This window comes from Ovis canadensis, chromosome 3, assembly GCF_042477335.2.
Source record: "Ovis canadensis isolate MfBH-ARS-UI-01 breed Bighorn chromosome 3, ARS-UI_OviCan_v2, whole genome shotgun sequence".
In the NCBI taxonomy this organism is placed as follows: domain Eukaryota; kingdom Metazoa; phylum Chordata; class Mammalia; order Artiodactyla; family Bovidae; genus Ovis; species Ovis canadensis.
The window spans coordinates 137,694,598-137,722,583 of record NC_091247.1 but is presented as its reverse complement, the minus strand read 5'-3'; the positions used below and the strand labels follow the sequence as shown (position 1 = coordinate 137,722,583).

Here is a 27,986-nt window from a genome sequence, read left to right as displayed (position 1 = left end):
AGACAGAATAAAAGGAAAGGCTGCCAACTGCAGGGGCTGAGATAATATAGGAATGATTTCCTGGCCCTTATGGAGTTACCTATAATCAAGTCAAGACAGGGTGCTGCCTGCTCTGGTGGATTCTCTCTGGAAAGCGTTGGGCTTAGGAGAAACTACCCCCTGCCGGAGGCACCAGAGAGAAGGCCACAGGCTGGAGAAGTGTCAGGAAGACCAGCTCAGGGAACTGGGGAGAGGAGTGGGTGACCGTGGCCACTGAGAGCAGACGCTGTACTTTTCCGTTCAAAGGCAGGAGCACACGTGTGAGGGTCTCGTCTGGGGCTGGATTCTGGGGGTAGGTGGCTTCACTCAGCGAGTGTCAGGACTCCTCCCCGACCTCTCCCTCACGCCTGGGACGCACCGGCGGCTAGGCACGCGGGGATACATGAAACAACAGGCACATACACGGAAACTCAAAACACACTCCCAGGGAGCCCACACCACCGCCCACAGCGAAGTCCTGCCGCCCGCCGCCTGCGCTGCGCTCTGTCAACACGCACTCATATCCACCCGCGCGAGGCACACGCAGCCTCCCGCACCCGGCGCCTGGGTGCGTGCGCTCGCCCTTGGGCGCTGCCGTCTCCCTGTGCCCCCGGCTGCCAGGCGTTCCTCCGGGAGGGGGAGGAGAGGCTGCGAGGAGTGAGAGACGAGCCGGCAGGCCGAGGAGAAGGGAGGGGGAGAGAGGGAGGGGAAGCCGGCCCGGGGAGGAGGAGAGAAGCGAGGAGGCGGCTCCGGCAGCGCGCGGCGGCGGCGCGGAGAGCTCGGACTGGGAGCCCAGAGCTCGGCTGGGCAGCGGGAGAGGAGGAGCCGCAGGAACTGCAGCTCTGCGGGCTTGGGCCGAGCCTTAGAGACCCCGGCCTGGCTGGTCCCTGCCAGCCGCAGGTGGGAAGGGGCTGGGCTGGGGGGCCCGGGTCTGCCAGCTGGGGGCTGAGCTGAGCCGCGGTGCTGTCTCCTCCCTCGGTTCCGTAGACGGAGGCTGAGCATGGAGCTGTCCCCCCGCAGCCCTCCGGAGATGCTAGAGTCGGACTGCCCTTCACCCCTGGAGCTGAAGTCGGCCCCCAGCAAGAAGATGTGGATTAAGCTCCGGTCTCTGTGAGTCTCCGGGCCAGCGGGGGAAGGGATCTCAGGGAGCCTGAAAGAGGGGGGGTGTAGCTGGAGCCGGGCCGGTGGATTCTCTGGGGCACACACGTTGGCAGGTGCGAGGACATAAGCTGCCCGGACACGCGTGGCCAGGCCACATGTGCAAGGCATGTGCACAGCAAGCCGGCCGCTTGGAGCGGGTTTAGGAGTTGCAGAGCTAACGAGGTGCCTGCGGACCCCCGGGTGACACATGCCGCGCAGAGAGGCGGCACAATATTTGCGGTGTTGGCAGGGCTGCGGACGGGCAGCTTTCAGGAGGTGCCAGGCTGACTCACACGTATCCATGTGTGAGTATCCAGGGTTGGGTAGATGTGAGGCACATCACATGTGTGTGCATGAGTGTCCCAGGGTCACAGAGAGGTCTGTAGAGTGACTGCACACAGATGCAGGTCCAGTGCATGGGGATACTTGTGCCAACCTGTGGGTCATACGAATCTTGGCTGGGATTGGTGGTTTCTGCCTCCTGCATCCTACAGAGGGTAGAGGGGGTGGGGTTGCCCCGTTCCCGAGCTGTTCATCTCTCTTGGGGCCTGGAAACACACTCTGCATATTAATGATGGGGGACCCACCTAGGATCTAGAGAAGGGGGCAACCCTGTCCTGGGGGAGAGGGTGCAGAGCCCCAGCCTGGGAGCTGGGGTGGTGGTGAGGGGAGATTGGTTGACTGGGGCAATAACTGTCAAAGCCTTTTTGTCACTGTAGGGTCTCCCAAGGATCTCCAAGCACATCGAGGCATCTTTTCTTATTTTTGCAGGAAGAGGGCTTGTGGAAAGGAATAAATGGGAAAGGGAAAGATTCAGGTGTCCCATACTCCAGTTCTAGGGAAGGAGAGGAAGTTTTCTTCCTGCTTATCAGAGAAGAAGAGGATTGGTTCAAAGACAAGCCATGTACCATGTTTATCTCTCTGTCAGCTGCCACCCGATAATCTCTGCAGTCTGTTGATCCTTAACCAGAAAACAAGAGAAAGTGCTGCTCTCCCTGCTATGACTCCCCATGGCCCTAGGAGAGAGGCTGCAGATGTTTGGTGAGGAAATACAGGGAACACAGCCTCAACACGCAGTTGCTCCCCAATATTCTCAATTGTGAGCACTGAAGCTTTTCATTTCTAGGTTCCGGCAGAGGGAGAGATGGGGATAGAATATGGATAGATGCTTATGATTGTGTTGTTTTAAAAATACTTCACCTGTGGCGATAAGATGATGCCTTTATGTTGGGCTGGTGGGTCTGATTTACATACCAGCTGCTTAGAAAGGCCTTAGGGAGAATGGAGGCACATTGGGCAACAAGGCTTGGAATCCAAATGTGCTTCTTGGTCCCCTCCTTTGCTGCCTCTGGCCAGGGCAACTTGCAGGCTCCATGAATCCTTGGAATGAGGTTCTGGGATGAAGAAATGGAAAATCGGGTTGAATCAGTTTTTGTTGGGAGGAGCACCCGGGTGATTCTTGATAGAAAACCCTGCTCTGTTGATGGTAACGAAGCTGGCAAGAAGAGTAGGTAGGGAAGTGGTTGAAAGGCAAAGAAGGGACCTCAGGGTCTAGAAATAGGAGAACCCAAGCATCCTAGGATGCTTTCCCACAGCACGAGTGGCTCATCATATCTTTCCCTTGCCTCTGTTCCAGGTAAGGGGCCCTGCAAAAGAGGTGGGTCTACCCATTTCACTCTCTCCCACACCTTTCTAACCACGAAGCTTTTCTGGAAGCAGATTGCAGTTGCTTCCTCTAGGGTGAGAAGTGGTCTATGGCAAGAAAACAGGACCCTCAGAAGGAGGCACTGACACCCAGGGCAGGAAGGGAGTGGAGGCAGCTGCCCCTACAGAGCCTGTTAGCTGAGACATCCTTGCAGGAGATCACGGTGGACAAGGATCACTAATCTTACTTATGAGATTGTTCTGGTTTTCACTCACTTCAGCAATCTGGTCCTTAAGAGTGCCAGCTACTTGTCATAACTTATCCAGAGAAGTACCATCTCCTCAATATTAATTACCAAGGATAGAGTCCCAGTCTCAAAGCAGAGGAAGATCTTGATACCAAGGGAGATCTGAAGTTGATAGCTTACTGGATTTGGCCCTGTTTGAATCCTGGGGAGGCTTTGCCAGTCAGATGAAGGGAAAGCAAAGGACTGAGGATTTTTTGCTGAGTAGGAGAGGGAGACAGCTCTCAGGGTTGAGTGGTTTCTGAAGAGGTGAGCAAAGAGGGCATTTCCACCTTAAACAGAAATAGAACTCCCACCCCCACCCCAGTCATCACCTGTACCCAAAAAGGCCCAGGTGGGAAGGGGCTATGGAGTCTGGAAGCAGGGAGATGGGCATGATTATCTCAGGACTAGATGCTGAACGGGCTTTCCTGGTGTCTCAGACAGTAAAGAATTTGCCTGCAGTGCGGGAGATTCCAGGTTCGATCCCTGGATTTGGAAGATCCCCTGGAGAAGGGAATGACAACTCACTCCAGTATTCTTGCCTGGAGAATCCCATGGATAGAGGAGCCTGGCAGACTGCAGTCCATGGGGTCGCACAGAGTCAAATGAAGACAGATGGAATATATATATTCTGCTGCTTAACATGTCCTATCTCCTCCATCCCAACTACCCTTTTAATTTCTAATCTGGGACACTGAGGGTCTCTTCAGGGAAACTGGGCCTGATATTTTTTCTTCTGGTTAAAAAAGCCCATATGAATATAATTGTGCAGGGCAATTTCTTCTTGGGAAGGGTATCCAGGAATTCTATTTTCCATACTAGCACTCTGCCAAAGATAAATTCAGAATCTGGAGCATATTAGCTGTTGGATTTCACCTCTACCTAGGGGAAATTTTCCTAACTAAGCCGATTCGTAAGCTGAGGCACGAGAGACACTGAGCGAGGCACTTCAGGGATAATGGGTGAACCAGGACAAATTTCAGCATCTCTAACATTGAGATGAAGGACTGGGCTAGTCTGCCCACTCTTCTCTGAGACCAGAGAGCCTTGAGGAATGTGGGGGAGGGCCAGTAGAAATGGAAAGGTTTTTCGGTGTCTTTTGCAAAACAAGAAAAACTATGAGTGGAGATCGGTTTGCCATCCTTAGCTCACTCATTCATCCAACAGCTCTTAATCGAGTGCCTCCTGTGGGGCAGGTGAGGTGCTGGATGCCGGGGATATGGTGGAGGGCAAAATGGACCCAGTCCCTGATTCTGTGGAGCTTGTCATATGGTTCAACGCCATCACAGAGAGTGGAGAGTAGGGGAGGCCCCCTGCTCCTTGTTTTATGACACCCACCCAAGTGGTAAAATTCAACCATTCTGGTTTCTGCTTCATCGCTTACTTTGGAGGGGGGTATACACAGTACAAGGACATATATGAATTCTCTCTCTCCCTCTCAGGATAGTACAAGCCTCACTCTCTTCTCTTTGCTCCAGTTTCTTTTGAAATTTTACAGACAAACTTCCCTATTCCTTGGGATAGTATAAAACAATCCCTTTCTCTTTTCCTTTCTCCACATGGTGCACGCTCAGGCTTCCATGGTTTAGACTCAATGTCCTAAGCTATGGTTCAAGGTCATTTCAGGGGAGCTGGAGCAAGGACACAGTCGGGGATTATTTTTACCCATCTTTGTTGCATCGGAATCTAGTGTGCTACCCAGAACATAATAGGCACTCAATAATTGCTCTTAATTAAAGGAATGAACACGTGAATGAATGAGTATACCTGTACATGTCACAGAGCCCAGTTCCGTCTCTGATTCTGTGGTGCGTGTGTTCCTGTGTCCAGTGGGGGAGGGGAGTAGGCATGGGAATTGGAGAAAAGGAGAGGTTGGTTTTGTTATTGTTTTTAGAGGATGATGCTCAAAAGTGGTGGGGTTTGAGAACCTCCGAACAGAGCCTGGAACTGAAGGAGTTACAGAAACAATCTAGGTATGTGAACAAGATGTATCAGAATGAAACTGTGAATGCCTGACATTTATATGTATGTATCTGGTGTATCTAGGTAAAGGCTGATGTGTCTGACAAGGACAGCCGGTGACATCAGAGTTCCATAATGATGTCTCTTTGTTTGTATGTTTAGAAACAGTATGTGTGAAAATAAATATGCACTTACCTGAATACCCGACATTGCCCTATGTATGAATGAGATGATGTATTTGTGCATGTGAGTGTGTCTAGGTAATGGAATGATATATATGTGTGATCTGCGTATGTGTCTGTGACACGCTCAGGTTTTTGGACAATCCTGGGGAGAGCAAATGCACAGGAGAAAGCAGCCGAAGGGCCGGACTGGACGCCTCACTGGCGTCTTCTAGCTTTTGCCCCCGTTTTGGGTGTGCCCCACGGAATGAGCTTCTGTGGCTCCTTTTGTGCTGCTCTCCTTCTTTCTCTGCACATGGCTGTGGAGCTGCCATGAAGACTGTGGGATAAACGGTGGCTTCTTGGGCCTCTGGAGAAGGAGCATCATTTCTCTGAGGCCTTGGTGGGAAGGGTTTTTAGTTCCTTCCTCCCTGGGTCGCCCCTTCCTCCTTTATTTCCAACCCTGGCAAAGGGAATCCCTCCTCCCTGGGTTTTATATCCCCTCTCCCATCAGAGGTTTCTATTTCCCCCATCAACTTTGTCTTGAATGAGGCATCTCTTGATGGTTGAGTGTGGAAAATTCCTGCAGTAAGCTGAGGGGGATGTGCAGAGAGAGGGGGAATTCAAATTCCGAGCAGTGGAAGAACTTCACCAACCTCTGGTCAGAATAGGTGGCTTCAGGGGAGAGACCGGGGAGGCAGGGTGGTGGCAGTGGAGGGGCAGAGAGAATATTGGGAGGCTTGAGTTCCTGTTCCCCCTCTGCCAAAGGCTAGCTGCATGATCTTGAAGTCACATAGTCTCTCTGCGTCCCTGTTCTTTATTTGGTATCATCCATATGAAAGTGGTTTTTAAATGATAAACTCTGATGCACTTTCAGCCTGGGAGAGCTTGCTGGGTGAAGAGGCAGCAGCATAGTAATAAATGGGCAGTCATTGGTTTGGATGATGAGAAAAATCAAGATTCAAGAGGCAGGAATATGAATGATATAGTAGGTTTGAGTCCTGGCGTCTGAGGCCTGATTTGGAAGAGTCTTGGTGATGAGTGGTTGGAGAAGGTGAGGCAGGTGACTGAGCTTAGGGAACAGGAGGCTGGGTGGGCTAGGAGGAGGGCTGTCCCACAAAAGGCGTGGTCTTCTAAGGTCAAAAGAAAAGATGACAGACTTACTCTCTATCATCTTTTTTTTTCAGCTGGGCAAACTAGAAGCGGATGGAGCAATTGCCCTTGTAAGATGTAGTGGGTGCAGGGTACCTAGGGACTGCTGTTGGTGAGTTCCAAAAGCACTGGGGAAATTCCCCTCTGGCATTTATCCTAAGTCTCTAGGCCTGGGGTGATATGATCAGCTATGACACATTCTATTTTAAAGAATCTGTATAGTCCCTTAGAACCCAACTACCACTCTTCTTGCCCTGGAGGCTGGTTAAAAAGACCATGGAGATCCCACATTTGAGGTTGCAGTTAGCACTTTTGCCAGGAGGAGGATGCAGTAGGTTGGGGATGAAGCTGGAATTGGAAGGCTAGGTGAGAGACCCAGGGGGAGGGAAGCGTGGATGTCTCTAGACCCCTTCCACTTGCCCCCCTGTGCAGGGAGCTCCTGAAGTCAATGCAAGCCAGGGGTTCTCTCACATCTTCCCCTCTTATTTTTCATACACCCCCATCAGACTGGGACGGAGGAACTAAGAAACTCAAGAGAGATCTTTCCTCTTATTGTGTCTTTAAAGGGATCATCAAGGACTTGTTTTCAGCTTTTCTGCTCCCTCTGTTTTCCTCTTTGATTTTTCCTGCATCTTTTCCTCTGCCCTTTCCCGCCTTTGTTTCCATCTCTCTCTGGCTTCTCTTTCTCTGCCGGGCACTATGGTGCTCTCCTCTCGTGTCCCTCTTCCTCTCTCTCCCTGTTCCCTTTGGCTTACCCCCTCATTCTGGCCTTCTGTGCTCCTAGTCCCCACTCACCCTGGCCAGGAGTCTGGAAATATCCCTGCCCACCCCGGGGGTGGGGCTTCTCCAGGCCCAGGTGTCCTTGTGATGGTTCAGGGCAAGTTTGCTGCAGGCACACTTTGAGGCCACCTTAGGAGTTCAGCCTCAACTCCTGTATTCTACAAGGCCTTTCTTTTGCCTTCTCAGTGACCTCATCCTCCCAGCTCCTCTAGGGAGAAAGCCAGGTAATTGCCTTTGAGTCTCAGGGGACTGATTTTCACAGGTACAGAAGTTGAGTAGCTATTTTCCAGCTGTCCCCAGGACAGCAGCAGGGAAAAGGGGGACAGAACCAGGGCAGCAGGTGGGCTGCAGGCGAGACCACTGGGAGACTGGAAGTTGTTAGATAATGAGATTGTCCCCTAAAGGAGGAAGACTTAATGGTCCAAGAGAACTGGGAGAGAATCCTGGGAACAGTGAGTGAGGCCAAGAGGAGACTTCAGGGGGAAGAAGGGCTACTCAGAAGGGAAAAGTAGAAAAGTGAGTTGTGACCCGCCCATTGCAGGGAGGTCCCTAGTGCCAGAGCCCTCGCCCTTCTGTCCCCCACGTCCCCAGTCCTACAGAGGCTCCTCTCCCCTCAGCATCTTCTACTACATCTTCTCCCTGTCTGGGAAGAAAAGAGCAGGTTAGGATATAACTTCAGCATCCCAGACCTGGCAGAAGTCCACTGAGGGAGCTGCGATGGGGTTTTGATGGCTAAGCAGGTGTGGTGGGGAAAAGGGCATATCCAGGGAGAGGCCTGGGGGCTCAGGGCTGGGAGGAAAGCTGCAAAGCGGGTGCTCAGGTGGTACCATGTTGGATTCAGCCAAGTCCCCAGGTCAGTTGATTCCACAGCTGCAAGGAGAAGTCAGACTTGCCAATAATTACAGTGGCTGCAGTGGGATGATTAGGCGGCCAGCTGGTGTTGGCACCGTTTAGGCTGAGAAGGGAGCTTGCCTTCCAGGGGGGCTTAATGATTCTCTGGCAGACAGGACCTGGGGGCCAGAGAAGCTTCTTTCCTTCCTATTCCTTGGCTTCTCTGCTTCTCTGTTCATCAGCTCTTGTACATCTAACTTGGCACCATCCTCCTAGTTCTCGCCTCTGTGCCCACCTTGTTTGGAAACTTGTCGGGTTGAGTGAGCACGCATGCTGACAGTGTTGCCAGGCTCCCTAAACCCCAGCCTCCTGTCTACAAGCAGTAGCTTTAGCAACCCCAGTCTGAGAGAACTATAATAAATCAAATTGCACCAGACTCATCCCAAACACTTCTTTGTCCTGACTGTTCTCTTCCTTTATATTCTATGAAATGCCAAGAAAATATGCTGTTCTTTTCACTGAAGCAAGATGGACTGAAGATAGACATGCAGGAGAACTTCCTGGAAAGTTCATGGAGGTTAGAATGTAATCTCCCTGGGATAAAGAAGAAAGCCACACTTTTCCTTTAAAGCATCAGTTTCGGGGCTAAGTTGGGTGAAGCAGTGAGCCAGTCAAAAAAGATAAACTCCTACTCAGGCACCCTATTTTCCTAGTGTCTCCAACCCAGGCACTGACTCTGAGAACCATATCGTGTTACAGAGAGGGAAACTGATGCCCAGAAATAGTTGGTGAAGTAGGGGCAGAGCTGGGACCAGACTCAAATCCTGCTGATCCACAATTTAGAGCTACTCCCATAGCACTGGCAGTCAGTCCCTTGCCAAGCTTCCAACTCGCTCTCCCATCTCAGGCCACCTTCAACATCTGTTAGGTTCCCCAGAAGCAGGGCATCTGCTGGGAACATCTGTTGGGATGTGGTTCGGAGGGCTGGTGGGGTGGTCCATGTGGAGGTGGTTAATGAGCAGAATTAAATCGTGCAGGGAGGGAGAAGAGGTGTGGCCAAGTGAACCAGAGCCAGAGTTCTGAGCTGGGTTCAAAGTTTAGAGTTCTGAGTCTTCCCCTCACCTTCCTGCCCACCTTCCTATTTTCCTCCCTCTTTCAGGGGCTGAAGCTGGAGGGAGAGGTGACTCATTTGTGTACTGGGCAGGGAGCTGGGATGTCTGGGTTCTTATTATTCTGGGCTAAGGCTCTAGCTACTTAGATTACCCACTTCCTCACTGATCTGAGCTGCGCCGGGCTGTTGCAAGGAACACCTGTTAGAAACGGTTCTAGGCAGGAGGCAGAGGGGGAGTTGCCTGCATACACACACACACACACACACACACACACACGTGTGTGTGTGAGTTGACTCCCTTCCCTCTTCCTCAGTGTTTCCCAAACATTCTTCTGCAGCACTTTTCAAATCTCCTTTCCTGTCCCTTTCTCCTGCCACCGCCCCCCCCCCCCATCTTGCTCCACTTGTCAGGTTTCTCTCCTTCCCCCACTACCCATCCCCCTTCCCAGGTGCTGCCCATCCGCTCTCCACCCTCCTTCCGTCCAGCTCCTCTGCCCAGTGCCTAGAGAGCTCGCATCACTGCTGCCGTGTCCACCTGAGGATTGCTGCCTCCAAGGATGGCACTCTAGCTCTGTCACTAGGGGGGCTATTTTTATCTCTGGAGCCACCTCCGCCACCGTGCCCAGCCAGCCGCCCGAACCAGGGCTGCCTGTGTAGCAATGTGAAACCAGGGGTGTGGCAGTGCTTGGGAAAGGTGGGGGTCTGGCTTTTCCTGGTTTCTGGAGCTCCGTGCTCGGCATGTCCCCAGTTTCTGCTTCCCTGCTCTCTGTGGAATAAGGAGCCAGGGAAGAGCCCCTGACATCTGGGATGCTGGTGGTGGGGATACAGGCTTTTCTATTTCAGGGGCCCTGGGTACAAGGGTGGGCACAGGGGGCTTTGTTCATGGAGCACTTGTAATGAACCTTTGCTGAATTAACAAAAACAAAAACTAAATGGTACTCTTTTGCATTCACCCATCACTTTACAGTTCCCCAAATGCTCTTGTATGATCCCTTGTGAGAAATCCATGAAGCTTGAACTTACCCATTTTACAGACAAGGAAAATGGAGCCCAGGGTGTCTTGTTCAAGGTCATACATAGTGCTAAAAGGCAGGCAAGATCTCCTGATCTTAATTAATATCCTCTTTCTACTGGATTTAGATGATTTCCTTGATTTTTTTTTTTCAGTTTCTGAGATTTTTAAGCCTTTAGATCAGCCAGTTAATCCATTCCTCAACAGCCCTCCAGCCACTACCCCTTACACCCCTCTTTTCTGACCAGGGGCAGAGTCACCTATGCTTTGCTCATCCCTTATCCCAACTCCTGTTCTTCAGGGCAGGTGAGGAAGGGTGCGGATAGACCAAGGAGGGAGGCATGATAGTTGGGCTGCTTGCTGTTTTAAAACTACATTTAATGGCTAGAGGAGAATTCACGCTGGGGTCATCACATCTATGCTCTTGCTCTCAGTCTCTTTAACTCAGAAGTAGAGTGTGGCATGTGTGCTCATGTGAGGGTGAGTGGGTATGTGTGAACCCTTTTCCCCCAGGAAGGGACAGTGGTTGATCAATGTCCTTTCTAATTAGGAAGAGTTAATAACAGGCTGGTGAGATGAGCGTGGTGGGATGCATACTGGGATGATGCAGCATGTCTGTACTTGGGGTGATGTGGTAAGCCGTTATTTGTCCAACTAGTTTTGGTTCTACTGGGCAAGGGAGCAGAGGGATGGACAAGATATCCTCTCTGGAGCTTTTCTAGTTTAAGAAATCTCTACCTTCCAGTAGGAGGGTTGGGGTTAGAGCCTACTTGGCTTGGGGGCTGGGCCTGGAGTCAGGTGAGGAGGGGACACTGCCCTGAGTTGGTGTTTGCTGGTGTACCATCTGCCCCCACTCCCACCCCGTCTCTCTCTCTCCAAACGAGCTTTTCTACAGAGCAGGCCGAATGACTTGTCTTTCATCCCCGAGGGGCAGTTCCAGGTCCTTTCTCTCTAAAAACACTTGCTTCATGGCTACCAAGAGTTTACACAACCTTGTAGACAGTTAACCTTCGTTCCTCTTTGCTGCTGAAGCCAACTTCCACTCGTCCCAGTAATCCTCCAAACTTCATTTGGTTATAATCCTTCAAGGCTATAGCACAGTGACAGGGTATTTTAGTTTCTCCCTGCTTTTGGTGGGTAGGGGTGCAGTGGACGATGAAGCAAGACTTCCCATCATAAAATCCTGCCTCTTAGCCCGTTTCTTTTCTCTTTCTTCTGTCATACTCATCCCCTCTAGTCGCTTTTCCTCACCCCTACATCAACCCTAGACCGTCGATGAAGGAGATTGTAGTTGCGCGGAACCCTCTTCACCGGCTGCGCTAGGCTTCACCCGGGCTCTCCTAGGCCCCGCCCAGCCCCTCCGCTGACCAATCGCAGCCCCCATGCGCTTGTATTGGTGACGTCACCCCATAGCCAATCGGGAGGCGGGCTGGGGCTGTTTGCGCACATCCACCCCGCACCGCAGAGGCCGGGTTCTTTTTCCTAGAACCTGAGCGCGAGCAAAGCCTGGAAGAGAGAGAGGGGGCCTTGGTCCCGCAGGCTCCTCGTGGGCTATCCCGTCATTCTGCCTCTGGGCTGGAAAGACCTCTCTCCAGTCAGTTCACGGTTATTTCCCAGTTCCCGTTTGACAGATGAGAAAACTGGTGCTGGGAGTATTCAACTCTCCTAGCCTCTCGGTTTCGTTTCGATGAGCAAGTCCTGACTTTCAGTCACTGCTTGGGTGGGGGCTTTCCTCCTTACTGAGCGGGTCTCTGGGTAAGGATACCCGGATCCGTAACTTCAGCAGGCCCCCTTTCTGCAGTTTCTAGTTCTCTTCCTGTCTTGCTTCCGTCCTTGCAGGTGGGTTAAAGCTCATTTTGAAGAGTGGCCCCGGAAAAAAGACCCTGGGAGGGAGCCAAATCTGCTTTCGCCTAGCTGGGGCGCTCTTGGAGGGCTCCTTCCACTCCACTGCAGACTTCCTCTTCAGGACAAAGTCAGGATGGCTCCCTGTCCCTGTCCCCTTAAGCCTCCTGCTAACCCTTTCCTTCCCCAGAAAGAGGAGCCCCACCTCCTCAGAGCAAGGGGCTGGCTTATGCTATTTCTGTCCTTTCTGGGATTCTTCTGAGAACAGATTCTTGTTTTCAGTCCGATTCAGATGTGAAACTTTTCCCGCGGCCTCTCACCCAGTTGTGGGCTGGGTCTCTGCCTCATCACTTGTTCCGGCTAGGCTCCTCCTGTTCCCCTCCCCTAAATTCTCTCTGTTCAGTCAGTCAGTCACTTTTGCTGAGACCTAGAGAAGGAAGTCAGGGGCCTAAAAGGGAACCACTCCCCTCAGGGGCCCAGGGGCCTGGGGGGCAGCATTTTGATACTCTGAAGTAGAGAACTTTGATTCCTATGGCCAGCCCTGTTCCTGTGCAGAGGAGTCACCTCCAGGGTCCTATCCTCAGGTAGGCTCCAGGGAGGAAGGGAGAGGGGAGGAGGAGGACCGGAGGACAGGCTGCTGTGGGTCTACTACTTGTAGTTTGGTAGAAGAGCAGGATCAAGACTTGACAGTCCCATATGGGTGTGTGTGTGTGTGTGTGTGTGTGTGTGTGTGACTAAGCAGTGGCAGGTGACTTAGCAGTATTTTCCCTCTTTCTCTCCCTCCTGAACCCCAGCATTCTTAAGACCTCACATTCCTCCAGTATCTCCTCATCTGGTCTTAAAAACACAAAAAGGAGATAGGATTCTTCTTTCAACTCCCAGTCCCTTAGCTTGAGGCTACTGTCCTAAGCTCTCTACTTACAGTGATCCTTCAGGGAGTGTGGGTGCCAGAAGTAATGGGAAGGGGCTTTGGAAATCACCAGAGCATCTGATGGGGGCTGGAGAGCTGCACTTGTCTGGGGCATTGGGATTATTACTGCCCAGAAGCTACCTTTTCCAGCTGGCTACTAGAGCTGGGAGAGACTGAGTCCTCCAGGGGTCAGGCCCTGAGACTTTCCCGTGGTGTGGGGAAGGTAAAGGAGGAAGAAGGGGAGATGGTGGACCAGCGCTAGGAGTGGAGTGGGAGGACTCTTGGGAAGGGAGCTTCCAGTTTTCCTTAGGTCTGGATGAGGACTGGACAGGGGTCAGCATCCTACCCATCCAAGCAGACGAATGGCGAGGTGAGGACTTTGGGTGGGTCTGGGGAGATCCTAATTCTAAAGCGCGTCAGAATCCGAGAGGCCCCCCACCAGGCCAGGAAGTGTCGTGGGGAAGGTTATGTAACTCCAAGAGGGGGAAATTTAGCACCTGGATCCTTCCAGCTGCCCGAGTCCAGGCCCCCTCCTTGGACACCCGGCTTGTCAAATTTACTCTTTAATCTTTCTTTCCGTCCCTCCCCTCTCCTTCTGGTATCTGGATCATGTTGGGTTCAGATTTCAACAGGAGCTGTAAAAGAACTTCTGGACAAGATCGAGGGGTGGAGGCGGGAGGAACTTGGGGGGAGGGGTGTGTTGAAAGCCAGCCTACAACCACGCTCTTCTCCCTAGGCTGAGATCTCAATTGTGAGCACTGGCAGATAGCCCCCCACCTGATTAATCTACCCCCTTTCCCTTTTATTTTGTTCAATGAACATTTACTGAGCACATGCTGTGTGGTCTGAGCACAGCTGCTAGGACAGACAAGTCAGTGCGATCAAGACACCCCCAGTTTCCTGTGAGTCTGATGGTGTTCACAGACAACATCACCCCGTGAAGGACAGATGCCTGACACTGAAGGAGCTATGATGCAGTGGGGTCCTTCCTCACTTTTGGTGTTTGGGGCACAGTTAGGCTCCAGTAGAATGAGTGTTAGGCTGGCCAACCTGATTGAGATAGACAAGCTGTGTGACCCTAGACGAATCATATAACCATCCCCGTAAGGTGACTGTGGTATGTAATTATAAAGGAGAGATCATGGTCATTATCACCCTCTCATTTCCTCTGCTAGAGGGCTTCCTAATTACCAGCCTCCATCCAAATTAGGCTCACTGTTCTTCACCTGGACTTGGATCAAGAAGGCAGGTGCTTGCTGGATTCGAAGGGAGTGAGGTGTGAGCTGGGTAGGGCAGGCATGATGCTGGTCAGTTAATTTTAATACACATCATGTTTGTAGAGCCTCAGTGTATATGCCAGGCCTTTTTGCATGAGTTATTGCGTTTAATTCTCTTATTAACAGCTCTTCCCAGGTGGCTTCCCGGATAGCTCTGTGGTAAAGAATCTGCCTGCCAAAGCAGGAGGTGCGTGGATCCTTGGATCGGGAAGTTCCCCTGGAGAAGGAAATAGCACCCACTCCAGTATTCTTGCCTGGAAAATCCCATGGACAGAGGACTTGGCAGGCTTCGGTCCACGGGGTTGCAAAAGAATCAGACACGAGTGAGCTACTAAGCGGCAGCTCTTCACGGTGGGGGTGGGGGTGGTTAGTGCTGCCCACGTGACCACCACAGGTAGTTTATTATAATCCTCATTATTTTACAGATGAAGGAATTGAAGGTTGAAAATAAAGATTCTCAAACTTTAGGGTGAGTTAGAATTATCTGGGATGTGTGTTAAAAACACAGATCCTTGGACCCAAACCTTAGAAAATCTGGTGAAGTAGGTGTGTGGGGAGACCCAGAATAAAATTTTTCACCAGTATCCCAGGTGATTCCGATGCCGGTGGTCCATAGGCCACACTTTGGTAGACACTGGTGAAGAAGTGACTTGGCCAGGGCTCATATTGAGGAAGTGAAAAGTTTGAATGTGGGGTTTCTACCTCCCAGAGCTGTGCTGGGATCCTGCGTTTCTGCATTGGAAATAGGGTTGCACAGCTTTCCCCCCCTCCCTCCCTCTAGGCCCACTGTGAGGATAAAAGGAGATAATGTAGGAGAAAGCAGTTTTTAAAATGTAGAGCTGGCAGCATTGTTAAGAGATTATGCGAATACATGCAAATGAGCACCCGTGGGCTTGGCTGCTCACTTTGGGAGCCCGTGCTAGGATGTGTGTTTCCCAGGGTGGCTCCAGAAAGAAGGCAGAACTTGGGTGGTGGGCATTGACCCCTAGTGGGCAGAGTTTTCCGTTGTAAAAAGGGCTGATTGAAGTGGAAGATTAGGGCTGGGATGGGAAAAGATCGGAGCAGGGGCCTTCTTCCTGGGTTGTGTCCCCAGACTCGAGTGTCCCTGGCCATGGGGACTGACCGGGAGAGGGCAGCCCCAGCTTGTGCCTGGGCCCTAGAGACAGCGGTACCTCTTTGCTGTGTGATCCCTGGTCGGCTCTCAGTCGCCACTTTCCAGCTTATTGGCTGGAAAGCCTTTATGTTGTCAGCCTCTGCGCCTCCTCCCTAGTGAAGCCTGGGTTGGGGCTGAGCTGTACGGAACCAGGGCTCTTCCTCATGGAACTGCCTGCTCTTTTCACGTGGAGAAGGTGCAGCAGGGAGGCTGGGGGTGCAGTTTGAGGATAACCCACTGAGGAGGCTGCAGCCTTCCTCCAGCTTCTTTCCCCGCCATTTTCCCTTTTTCCTTTCTGCCTCATCTGCAATTCAGACCTGTCTTTGGCCAGGACTGCTGGTCCCTGGGGTGAGAGTTGGCCGGTGATGCTTCCTGGGGCTGGCTATTTTGGGCGCCCCTATTCCAAAGCTGCTGAGACCCCAGGATTCTAGAGCTGCTTCTGTTCAGGAATGCCATTGTTCTCCCTCCCCCAGCATCCCTGGGAATCGATGCTAATTTCAGCCTCTCTTCCCTGACTCATACTCTTCTCCCTGACTCATAGGGTGACCTTGGGTTTCTGAAGCCCCTCTCAGTGGGGAATTGTGCTGGCCACTGTTTCACCTCACCTTGCTTTTAGGTGGGGTGGGGCAGAGCTGGGAGAAGGAGCCAGAGGGGGATGTTTCATCGCTTTCTTTAAAATCACCACCTAAAGTCAGAGAGCTTTGTGTACCTATGACTGCCTGGGCTGGTCTCAGGTAGTCATAAAGCAGACTTTTAAGAAACCACCCGGTTAATCCCTGACTTCGTGAGTGCAAAATATGAGGGATGGTCTCTTCAGGCAAAGCATCCAGTAAGTGAGACCCCTGACCCCATCCTCACCACTTTGGCTCTGGGGGAAGCTGCCTCACGGCAGAGGTAGGGGAAGGGTATAGTCACTCTTTGCCAGAGGCTCTCTCTGGAGTGACACCAGGGAGGCAGGGGTTAATCTTGCGCTTTGTCCCCGTTGATGGATTCTGGAATCATAATCCATTAGCTCTGCCTGGATGGAGTGAGGCCAGGCGAAAGCATTCAGATTGGTCTTTGTTCTGTGTCTTCGCCATCCCTGCAAGGGACAGAGGGGCTGTGGACATATACCCCCTCCCTGCCCAAACCAAGAGACATGATGAAAGAATGCTGGGGGCCCTTTTGATGGCTGTTGTTCCCAAAGCCCTCTATCAGAGGGAAATAGGCAGTTTCATCTCTTGGTTATTCAGACTATGAAACAGATCATCCTCAAAACATCACCCCAGGGGCTTGTACCTGCCTAATTCTGCTGGGCCCCAGGCAATCTAAACAAGAGTTTTCAGGAAACACTGACTAAAGGGGAGGTGTTGAGAGGTCAAAGGTGGGTGGGGACTGTGGAAGAGCCTGGGGTTTAACTTTGGAGGGTAGATAAACTTAGTACAGGCGATGGCAATGGCCTGTGATGAAAAACATTAGCTGCTGTTATTCTGTTAGAAAGATTAATGTGCTATAGAAGGCTGTGGCTGTTTCTGGAACACGCATCCTATTAGAGGTATCCTGTTCTTTTGACAAGGTAGCGGCGCCTAAGCAGGTTCTCTGTGCCCACCCACCCCCAATCCCTCCACAGGCTGCGCTACATGGTGAAGCAGTTGGAGAACGGGGAGGTAAACATTGAGGAGCTGAAGAAAAACCTGGAGTACACAGCTTCTCTGCTGGAGGCCGTCTATATAGATGAAACTCGGTGAGAGTGGTGACGCGGAGCGGCGGGGAGAAAACCCACACACAGAAGAGAAAGATGCCAGCCAGACACAGTGATCCAGGGACGGGGAGTCAGACAGAAGGCTGGGGATAGACACGCATGACAGGGCCAGAGGAGGGAGGCGGGAAGTGAGGACAGATAGATCTGTAGGTAGGATTATCAGCAGAGATAAGGAGGCAGAGGAACAGACTTGCAGAGAGAGAGACAAACACAGATTATCAGGAGAAGACCTTTCCAGAGCTGGCAGGGACTTTAAAGCTCATCGCGTCCTCACTTTCTTCCCAGGGCAGAGGCCTTCCAGACCTGCTCTGCCCGGGTCACACGTGGCTAGTGAGGCTTCAAATGTAGCAAGTGTGAGCTGAGATGTGCATGTGTATGTAGAAAAACATGCTGGATTTCAAAGACTTGGAAAAAAATGTAAAATGTCTCATTAATATATTATATATTGATTGCATGTTGAAATGATAGTACTTTGAGCATATTAGGTTAAAGGAAAGTTATCATTTAAGGAGATTTCACCTGTTTCTTTTTACCTTTTGAATATGGCTGCTAGAAAATTTGAGCTAGGTGGCGCTAGTGGTAAAGAACCCACCTGTCAATGCTGAAGACACAACAGACCTGGGTTCAACCCCTGGGTTGGGAAGATCTCTTGGAGGAGGGCATGGCAACCCACTCCAGTATTCTTGCCTGGAGAATCCCATGGACAGAGGAGTCTGGCGGGCTTCAGTCCATGGGGTTGCAAACAGTCAGACGTGACTAAAGCAACTTAGCACACACACAAGCACTAGAAAACTTCGAATCACTTATATATGGCTTGCATTTTATTTCTGCTGGACAGTGTTGCTGGTCTGGAGCATCCTTGATAGGTGATATCCATGCCACTGGCTGCTTGAATGCTTCCAGAATTGGGGTGTTCACTCTCACATAGTGACCTGTTTCATCCTTGGCAACATCAGATAGAGAAACGGAAGTAAAAAGGCTTAGCAAAAGAAAGACAAGGGAGACCAAAAGAGAGACGAGCGAAGGGAGAGGCTGCTGTGAGAGTTTCCAGGGCATGGGGTGTGGCTGGGCTCAGGGTCTCCAGCCTGTGGAAGCACCTGCAGTCTTTCCTCTGTGACTCCCCCTCTGGGGCCTCAGGCAAATCCTGGACACGGAGGATGAGCTGCAGGAGCTGCGGTCTGACGCGGTGCCTTCGGAAGTGCGGGACTGGCTGGCCTCCACCTTCACCCAGCAGACCCGGGCCAAAGGCCGCCGAGCGGAAGAGAAGCCCAAGTTCCGGAGCATTGTGCACGCAGTGCAGGCTGGCATCTTCGTGGAGCGGTGAGGCTCGCCGCGTCCCGCCTCCCTCGGCCCCCGCTGCGGCCCTCTTTCCCAGTGGGGTCTTCCAGCACTCCGCTGTATCACCAGCCCATGCACCCCTGGCCCGGCCACCCAGCCCCGCCTGCTCAGACCCCGTGATCACATCTCACTCCCAGGCTCCTTTCCTTCTTTTCCCTCAGGATGTTCCGGAGAACCTACACCTCTGTGGGCCCCACCCACTCCACTGCGGTCCTCAACTGTCTCAAGGTGATCCTGGGGAGAAGGTTGGGGGCTGTGCAGAATAGTCCTCAGGACTTTCAGACTCCTATGGGGCGATTTTTACTTCCTTTTTAAATTGTCATTTCCTTGGTTCTCAAAACAACTTTGACCCACTTAAGAGCCAAACTCCTGACTTCTTGTCACTCCCATACTGAATGATATCCGGGAAGAAAGAGGCCTGTTTACCACTTATTTTCCTGCTTCCCATGTGTCTGTAATCATTGGGAAGTCCTCCTTGAAGTCTAACTGCAGCCCTTGCTGCTGCTGGGATGTCCCTCTCGGGAGTCTCCCTGCTTAGTTCCTTGTTTCTCCATAGAACGTGGACCTTTGGTGCTTTGATGTCTTTTCCTTGAACCGGGCAGCAGATGACCACGCCCTGAGGACCATCGTTTTTGAGCTGCTGACTCGGCACAACCTCATCAGCCGCTTTAAGGTTGGGCAGCCTCCTCCCTCTGCTTCTGGGCAGGGTTCTCCACTCCCACCGCCCTGCTCCTACAGGCAGATTCTATGGGCTCTCTGGCTCGGTCTCACTGTCGGGGAAGTCACCCTGTGCCCACTGCAGTCTGGCCTTTCCTCCTCTTGCTGCAGTCCCAGCCTCTGGCTTCATGTATTGCTTTCCAGGGGAAGGTTCTAGCCTGTGGCTATCCAGCCAAGGGTTCTGCCCTCTCCTCCTCTGCTCTGTCCCCTAACTTGTCCTCTCCAGCCTGGCTGCAATTCAGCCCCCTGTTTCAGCCCTCCTGCCCGTGGACACTGGAGGCTTGGGGTCCAGAGGCTGTCAGCTGGTGCCCTGCAGGACTAATGTCTCTCCATTTTTTTTTTTTTTTTTTGGCGGGGGGTGGGAGGGCTCTTCTCCCCTCCCCCTCCGGCTCTGTCCAAGGAATTTTATGGAAAGGATCAGCTCTTGGCAAGGCTAGGTAGGGCTGGAGGAGGGGAGGGAGGGTGTGAACTCCATTTGCTCTTCAGCTTGGCTGGCCGGGAAGAATATGGGATTAAAATCTTCTTCAGATCCTGTGCCAGGAGAGAGCGTCTTTGGGGAACAGGGACTGGAAAAAAAATCACTTCCTTGTGGAGAAACCGCAGTTGGAGGATGAGGGGGATATTAGGTCTGCACTTGGGTGGAGTGACAGTAGACGTTAGGTCGGAGAAGAAAGTGTGTGTTTTGAGGGGGATGTATGAGTGTGCTCTCAGTCGCTCAGTTGTGTCTGACTCTTTGCGGTTCCATGGGCTGTAGCCCACCATGCTCCTCCATCCATGGAAATGTTCAGGCAAGAATACTGGAGTGGGTTGCCATGTCCCATGGAGGGGCTTGAGGGATGGTCAAAGGAGTCCAGTAGGAAGGCCCTCCCAGAGGGCTCTGGAAGGTCCCTGCCACCCTCTGCCTCCACCTCACTATAGCAGAGTACTGGTGTGTGACAGCCTTTCCTTGACCCTTGACTCCTCCTTTCCCAACAACTCTCAAGGGAGTCCCCAGAACTTTGGTAGGATGCTGTCTCTCAAGGGAGTCCCCAGAACTTTGGTAGGATGCTCTGAGATTCTCTTCAGGCCTCCCTAAGGCCTGTTCTTCTGCCGTTTCATTTTCTTCTTTGCAATCCTGCCCTCTCCAGGACAGAGAATAGCAGGGTCTTCTTTTTCCTAAGACTTTTCTCAGCTCACATTTCTCCAAACTGGCTCTCAGACTTCCTCCAGACACCAAGGAAGGATGGTTCTGGGGGACCCCAAGAGTCACTACCTCAGGTTGGGTTTGGCCCAGCCCCAAATCGCCTTGCCTCAAGGCAGTTAGAGAGAGGAGTCTTCGTGCTCTAGCGTCCTTGCCCAGTAGGGACCCCAGTTGGAGCAGCTCTTTTAAGCTCCACATTCCCTTTCTGGGCACCCGGCCCCTCTCCTGCCCCTCCCCTTCCCTTCCCTTCCTCCAGGGACTCCATGGCAACGCAAAAGCAAGGGCAGTTGTCATGGAAACAGTCCTTTAAAATTCCCTGAATTTGGGGCACAGCCCTCCAGGGGTGGGGGCGGGGGATGTTAGGGTCTGACTGACTAGGGCACGGCCTCTGTGTCTCGCCACCGCTGCTCATCTCTACAGAGGGTTCCCCAAGCCCTGAACCCTGCTCTCCTCGCAGCCCCAGAGATCCAGGGACAGGTGCAGACACCAGCCTTGCCCTCTGGGGGCCTTGGGCCTTGGAAGGAGGTGAACATACCCCAGGGCATATGCAGAGACCTAGACAGGATTGAGCCCGATAGAGCTCTGGCTCCTGGCGCTGGCAAGTGCGCGCGCGCGTGCGTGTGCGTGTGTGTGTATGTGTGTGTGTGTGTGTGTGTGTGTGTTTGGTGGACAGAGGATGGGGGAAGGCTTCTCAGAGGTAGGGGTGATCTACCTTGGCTAGAGGGTCCTCTCCGGGCCTTCTTATTCTTTCCCCTGCTTCTGAGCCCCTCTCCATGGTATTGGTTTGGGGATGGGGTGGGGTGATTGGAAGGTAGGAGGGAAATGTTCTTTCCTCTTCTTAAAAATCTCCAGGGGAATAATAATAATTACTCTCGGGAGAGCACTTGCTAAGTACCTTGTATTGTACTTATCTCATTAAATTCAAGGTAGGTGGTAGTATCTTCACTCTTCCATTAAGCATCAGAGGCACAGGGAGGCGCGTGGCTTGCCCAGGGTCACGCAGCCAGCGGGTGTGGAGCCAGGGTGCGAGCCCGGTTCACTGCAGGGCCAGTGCTCCCCTAGCCCTGCTGTCTCTTCACGAAAGGGCCTCACTGACCTCTGTCCGTGGTGGCCTGCCATTTGTACACCCTCCACAGATCTCAGTTGCCCCTCTCCCGCTGCAGATTCCCACTGTGTTTTTGATGACTTTCCTGGATGCCTTGGAGACAGGCTACGGGAAGTACAAGAACCCTTACCACAACCAGATCCACGCAGCTGACGTCACCCAGACGGTCCACTGCTTCTTGCTCCGCACAGGGATGGTGGTAGGTGCCCCGGAGGTCACGCTTCTGGGATTCAGGGTCTTATGGCTGCAGAATCGGGGAGTCCAGCCTACAGTCAATACACTCATTTCCTTTTTTCTCTCTTCCGGTCGTCTTCTTTGGCATCCTAAAGTCTTTACAGAGTCAGGTTGGACTTATTCACTCTAGAGAATTCCTGGGTGGACCGTAACTTCCTGGACAGCGCTGGGGCTGTGTGGCCAGATGCAGAGGGAATATTGTTAGTAGGGATGGAGGAGGGTCTTTGGCTGTTCTGGGAGCTGAGAAACCTGACTGCATTTAGCCCAAGAGCTGGACATGAAGAATGGACGGGCTGGGGTGAGCGGTCCAGCCTGTGTGTGGAGGTCTTTGGGCGGCCGACAGGGGGTCAGCCCCCTCTCATCGTCTGTCTCTTTCTCCCAGCACTGCCTGTCGGAGATTGAGGTCCTGGCCATCATCTTTGCTGCAGCCATCCACGACTACGAGCACACTGGCACCACCAACAGCTTCCACATCCAGACCAAGTGAGGGGTGGGGATGTGGCAGGGGTGGGGGAGGGTGGGCAGCGGTGGCCGGCAGAGGGCTGGGCCTGGTGACCTTGTGCCTTGCAGGTCGGAGTGTGCCATCCTGTACAACGACCGCTCCGTGCTGGAGAATCACCACATCAGCTCTGTTTTCCGAATGATGCAGGACGACGAGATGAACATCTTCATCAACCTCACCAAGGATGAGTTTGTGTGAGCAGAAGCCAGGCGTGGGCATCCCTGGAGACCCCCTCCCCCCGGCCCCCTCTTCCTGCTCCCTAGGCCTCCGGTCTAGCAGTGCTGATCACTCCTCGGGTTCTGTCCCTTCAGAGAGCTGCGGGCTCTGGTCATCGAGATGGTGTTGGCCACAGACATGTCCTGCCATTTCCAGCAAGTGAAGTCCATGAAGACAGCCTTGCAGCAGCTGGAGAGGTGGCCTCTGGTGGGGTGTGGCTGGGGAGAGGCGAGTGAGGGGGCTGTGAATCGGAGGGCATCCATAGGGCAGTGAGTGTGCCAGGTCTTTACCAGGATGTAGATACTCTCCTGGCTCCAGGTGTCTGAGGGTATCTGGTGTATGTGACGGATGTACGCACCTGGCCTTGGGTTTGTGGACAGCTCAGGCAGCTGGACTATTGGAGAGCGTTTGAGTTGAGGGTCTGAGATTGGTGTCCTCAGGGAAGCTTCAGGACAGGCATACTCTAGAATGTAATGGAAAATCATTCAACCCTCTGGACTCGTTTCCCCATGTGTGAGAAGTGAAAATGATATGCCCCCCCTCCACAACAGCTCACTGCCAGCCCCCGCTCTAACAGGGCTACTGGGAGAGTTGTGTGAGGTTAAAAAAAAAAACACAGAACAAATGTCATAATTACATCTAATGTTGCTTAAAAGTGGGTGGGAGTATATGAATGTAAGAGAGAACAGACTGTGTTTGTGTGTGTCCTGAAGGTGTGTGTTAATGTACGGTGTCTGTGTGTGGGAGAGTGGGCAGGGTCAGAGCGTGTCATTGTTGGCGAATCATAATAATAAATTATTATTATAATAATTATAGCTAACATCTACCAAGCACTTATTAGGTGCCAGACACTATTCTAAATACCTATATGTTGTATGTCATTTAATTCTCAGAACAACTCTCTGTGGCAGATCCTGTTTTGATTCCTACTTAGAACTGGGAAAAATGAAATATGGAAATTTTAAGTAACTTGCTGCACATCACACAGCCAGTGTATGAAATGTATAGTGAGGATTCGATTCTGGGCCCTCTGATTCTGAGAACTTGGGGTGTTTCCTATACATATGTAAGTGTGTGTGTGTGTGTGTGTGTGTGTGTATGTGTGTGTGTATCTCATCTCAGAGGGTATTTGACATTAGATCTGAGAGAGAGAGTGTGATGGGAAGTTAGGAATGGTCCAGGCTTCCTTTTCCTAAACGATCAGTCTCCCTTCCCTTGCCGCCTGCCCCGACAGGATTGACAAGTCCAAGGCCCTCTCTCTGCTGCTTCATGCTGCTGACATCAGCCACCCCACCAAGCAGTGGTCGGTTCACAGCCGCTGGACCAAGGCCCTCATGGAGGAATTCTTCCGCCAGGTAGGGGGCATCTTTGCCCACCCCTGTCCACGGGGCCTTCTCTCCCCCATGTTTTCCAAGTTCCCCGTTGCTCCTCCAGCTCCTTGTTCAGCTGCCTGCAGCTGCCAACCTGATCCCAGACCCATGGGATAGAATGTCATCTCCGAAAAGCTTAACAGTCATTGCTGGCAGTGGTATTTGCATGCGGCTCATTTCCAGGTCAAAGGCACAGAGCCCCCTCTTCTCCCTGGCAGCCCCTCTACCCGCAGCTGCACCCCAACCGGGTAGACTGAAATAAGTCCCCGCCCTGTCTGCTCCCCCAGGGTGACAAGGAGGCCGAGCTGGGCCTGCCCTTTTCTCCGCTCTGTGACCGCACTTCCACCCTTGTGGCGCAGTCCCAGATTGGTGAGTGTCCCTTCCTGCAGGGAGGAGAGGGTTCGGAAAAGTCAAGGATGCTGGCTGGGCCAGGTCAGATGGCTCCCAGTCCCCATTCCTGTCAAGGCAAGCCGCTCTGCTGGAGTGTGGAGGGCTGGGGTGGAGTTATCTGGGGTCACATACATCATCACAAAGGTTGCCCCCACTGGGAGCTCTTGAGCCCCAGGTGACTGTTCCCTGCAGCTGGGGGCACCGGCGTGCAGGCAGAGTCCTCTGCGCAGCGCCCCCAGGTCAGCCTTGTCCGTGTGTTATTTGCACTGCAGGCTTCATCGACTTCATTGTGGAGCCCACGTTCTCTGTGCTCACTGATGTGGCTGAGAAGAGTGTCCAGCCCACCGGGGACGACGACTCCAAGTCTAAAAACCAGCCCAGGTGAGTGAGGGTGGCTGGGGTAGCCTGAGGGCCCACGGAGAGAACCCACTGGTGGGGGAGGTGGAGAAACAGTGACTCCTCTGTTGTGGGCCACACGTGGCGGCGAAAGGATGCGGGCAGAGGGTGTGGCCTGCGCCCGCGCCCCCTCCTCCATATTTTAACCTCTCCTATTAGCTGTCTTTTCTGCCTTTTTGGCTAATGCTGTTTTCATTTTCCTTCTAGTAGAAGGGAAGGTATGGAGAGGGGTGGGAACTGGGAGGTACTTAGCAGAGGGAAAAGAGAAGGATGAAGCTTCCATCCCCTCTGCTCTTGAGGGCTGGGAAGACCATCCTGGCGCGGGCGGGGTCTCACCTCTGCAATGTGGGCGGGTCCTGCTTATAGCTTCCAGTGGCGCCAGCCTTCTCTGGATGTAGAAGTGGGAGACCCCAACCCTGATGTGGTCAGCTTCCGCTCCACCTGGACCAAATACATTCAGGAGAACAAGCAGAAATGGAAGGAACGGGCGGCAAGCGGTGGGTCCACTGGGAGGATAAGGCCTTGTCGGGAGGGCGGCTGATGGAGCAACCGTGCTGTGCCTAGTCGCTCAGTCTTTGCGACCCCGTGGACTGTAGCCCGCCAGGCTCTTCTGTCCATGGGGATTCTCCAGGCAGGAGTACTGGAGTGGGTTGCTATGCCCTCCTTCAGGGTATCTTCCCAAGCCAGGGATCGAACCCAGGTCTCCCGTGTTGCAGGCGGATTCTTTACCACCTGAGCCACCCACCAGGGAAGCCAAAGCAGCAGTGGGTCCATTTTCCCGACACCCCTTAAGCAGCCCTGTGTCCGACGCCTTCCCCGGGTTGGGAAAAGGGATCAGGCACAGGCTGACCCACCTGGAATGTTCTAGTATGGGGGCTGGAGAAAGATAGGGACAGCAGTATTGCACCGCCCGAGGGGCCCCGTGCACACTGGCGGCCTGCCAGTGGTGCCCTGAGGCTGTGGTAACCAGGTGGCCCTGGCTGAGGCATCTCTTCCTTGATGTGGGGGCTGAGGGCTGTGCACTTTAGCAATGCTGGGGAGCCTCTCCCCAGGTGGGCACAGGTGAATGTAGCTCAGCTTGAGGGAAGGGGAAGTGCGTGAGAATCACTCCCTTCTCTCCACATATTCCTTGGGTTTGGGGAAAACTTCCTGCTCAGTCTGGTCCCAGCTTCCTTCCCGCTCTCCTGCAGGCATCACCAACCAGATGTCCATTGACGAGCTGTCCCCCTGTGAGGAAGAGGCCCCAGCCTCCCCTGCCGAAGACGAGCACAACCAGAACGGGAATCTGGACTAGCGGGGCCTGGCCCAGGTGGGCCTGTGGCGGTGGGCGGGCAGGAGGGCGAGGCGGGCGTCCGGAAGGGGCCTCTCGGAAGGGGCATCTCTGGGCTTCAGCAGAGGCGAGGTTCTCCCTCACTCCTTCCAGATGGGAACCTGGAGGAAGTGAACACAAAGGCCCAAGCCGGGGCCTAGGTGGGACACAGGGGTGTCCTGCTTCTTGGTCCAGGCCCTGCAGGAAGAGAGGGGGCAGCTCCTCAGTTCGGGGTGGGGCTGAGCAGCTCTGAGTGAGGGCCAGGGGAGGCACAGCCAGGCCCCAGGCTCCGGAGCTCAGCAGGGCATGACTTCATTCCATTACCCCCCGTGCCCTTCTTCTGCAGGACATTTTTCGTGCAGCTGTACCGGGCGCTGATTGGGGGCGGGCCTGAAGGTAAGGCAGGCTGGAGATGAAGGCAGAGATCAGAGCACTGAGGTCTTCTGTTCCCTTAGGTCCTCACTGAGTCCAGAGTGTTCGATGTCATCAGCACCATCCATCGGGACTGGCTCCCCCATATGCTCCGAGGGAGCGTGGACGTCGAGGAACAGAAAACCCACCCGAAGGATGAATGCGAGAGATTGTGGGGTTGGGGGAAGGGCCCCTCCCCACCCGACACCCATTGGGGTGCACTCTACTCTCCCGGTGGCAAGACTGGGAAACTTCGGGCTCCCAATGGTCACTGTGTCCATCCCCCTGCCTCTGGACTCTCCCCGTGGCCAGATGACTGGTTGGAGGAGAGCTTCCTGGAGGTTTCCCGGGGCTTGGGGGGAGGGTCAGAGATGCCAGCCCCCTGGGCCCTCCCCCATCCTTTTTGCCTCCAAGTTTCTAAGCAATACATTTTGGGGGTTTCCTCAGCCCCCTACCCCAGATCTTAGCTGGCAGGTCTGGGTTCCCCTTTTCCTCCCCTGGGAGGGGCTGGAACAGGATAGGAAGCTGGGGGTTTTCAGAGCTCTGCACAGGGAGGGGCGTGGGCTCCTTCAGGGCATGGCACCTTTCTAGGGCCTGGGAATGGGGGCATCCTCTGTACCCCAGACCTGCACTGCTTCACCCGCACCCCCGCCCAGACTCTGCAGTCTTCCCTCCCTCCCATTCTGGAATGGTGACTGGGGGAGGAGGAGCCAGAGAGGGGGCAGAGTGGGGGGGGTCCTCAAGGACCTGTCACCTGCCCTGGCCGAGTCCTGAACCTGTCGCCTCCTTCCCCTCCCCTGGGGCCGGGAGGCTCCCATCCGACCAATGTCTGTAAAGTGCTTTGAGGTCTCCCCAGCAGAGCACCTTCAGGATGCATCCTAGAGCACAGGCGGGAGAGCTGGGTTGGGGTCAAGGGCGCATGGGGAGGGTGAGGTGTCCTCAGCAGTCCTGCGTTGCTGACAGAGAGGGTCCCGCCCTTCCAGCCCCGGCCCAGGAGGCCCCTTCCTGGGGCAAGTGGGGAGTGGTGGCTGGAAGGCAGCCGGCAGCCCAGCCAGGCCCCCGCCCCTTCCTCTCCTCAGGCTCCTCTGGCCCCGCTCTGTCCCAGGAAAGGCCCAAGTCCAGTGACTGCCCTCCTCCTTCCTTGTAAATACCAGACATGCATTTGTACAGTGGGCCCTGTGCGTGTGAAGTCGTAGCCACGGTCTTTGAGACCTGCCACCTGCCACTCGTTCCTCCTACCCCACCCAGAGAGGGGTAGAGACGCATGTGACTGACCCCTGTCCTCGGTCTCTCGGAACCCTGCTATAGCCAGAGGTCAATAAAGAAGGGAGACCAGGCCTGGCTGTGTGTGTTGTTTGCCGGGTGAAAGTGCACTGGGCGTCTTCACGTGCAAAGTCTCTTCAAGCGGACAAAACCCTGGTGCTGTGTGTGCCCTGTTATATACGGAGGCCAGAGAGGGGAGGTTCTGCCCGAGGGTGCGCAGCAGGGCTGGCAGAAGGGACCTTCCACTTCTGAAGCGCTTTTTATTCTCTCCAGCATACCACTTCTTCTAAAGAGGGGTGAATCTTGCCTTCCCTCCACTGCCTGGAAAAAGCAGAAGCGGTGGGCAGGAGAGGCCTGGCTGTGGTGTCTGAGAAAGGTTATTCACCTCTGCTCAGCTTCTGTCGTTTACCCTGGTCCCTCAGTGCCAAGGACAAGGGGAGAGGTGACCTTTCCAGTTCCCAGCAAGCGCCTCTTCGTGAATGGCTCCCGTGGCCTCAATCTAGCTTGGCTAACAGGTTGGAATCTGGGTGGTGG

At 53.5% G+C, this 27,986-nt stretch overlaps 1 protein-coding gene and 1 long non-coding RNA gene across 5 annotated transcripts; one reads left to right on the top strand and one right to left on the bottom strand.

The window, feature by feature from the left end:
• The first annotated feature begins 783 nt into the window (after positions 1-783).
• PDE1B (phosphodiesterase 1B) lies at positions 784-27,526 on the top strand. 4 transcript variants are annotated; one of them, XM_069580682.1, is made up of 16 exons: positions 784-918; positions 1,006-1,128; positions 16,890-17,003; positions 18,159-18,341; positions 18,521-18,587; positions 18,916-19,032; positions 21,420-21,560; positions 21,978-22,078; positions 22,166-22,291; positions 22,409-22,510; positions 23,548-23,668; positions 23,971-24,052; positions 24,346-24,454; positions 24,836-24,966; positions 25,660-25,778; positions 26,234-27,526. In XM_069580682.1, exons 2-15 carry the CDS (start codon positions 1,019-1,021, stop codon positions 25,761-25,763), a joined length of 1,608 nt encoding a protein of 535 aa, XP_069436783.1. In that variant the 5' UTR covers positions 784-918; positions 1,006-1,018; the 3' UTR covers positions 25,764-25,778; positions 26,234-27,526. The 4 variants fall into 4 exon arrangements, with proteins under 4 accessions (XP_069436783.1, XP_069436784.1, XP_069436786.1 ...); XM_069580685.1 differs by lacking the exons at positions 784-918; positions 1,006-1,128 and adding exons at positions 12,452-12,524; positions 14,254-14,450; XM_069580683.1 differs by lacking the exons at positions 784-918; positions 1,006-1,128 and adding an exon at positions 12,063-12,524.
• LOC138435715 (uncharacterized) lies at positions 21,137-25,697 on the bottom strand. The gene is made up of 3 exons (XR_011255201.1): positions 24,806-25,697; positions 22,672-22,776; positions 21,137-22,554 (listed from the first exon to the last, which is right to left on the bottom strand). It is a non-coding gene; the product is annotated as an uncharacterized lncRNA (long non-coding RNA).
• Positions 27,527-27,986: the final 460 nt, after the last annotated feature.

Coding starts and splice junctions, on each gene's coding strand:
- PDE1B (XM_069580682.1), top strand. CDS start 1,019: ATGGAGCTGTCCCCCCGCAGCCCTCCGGAGATGCTAGAGTCGGACTGC. Junction 18,342..18,520: donor GCTGGCATCTTCGTGGAGCG/GTGAGGCTCGCC, acceptor CTTTTCCCTCAG/GATGTTCCGGAGAACCTACA. Junction 23,669..23,970: donor TGGAGGAATTCTTCCGCCAG/GTAGGGGGCATC, acceptor CTGCTCCCCCAG/GGTGACAAGGAGGCCGAGCT.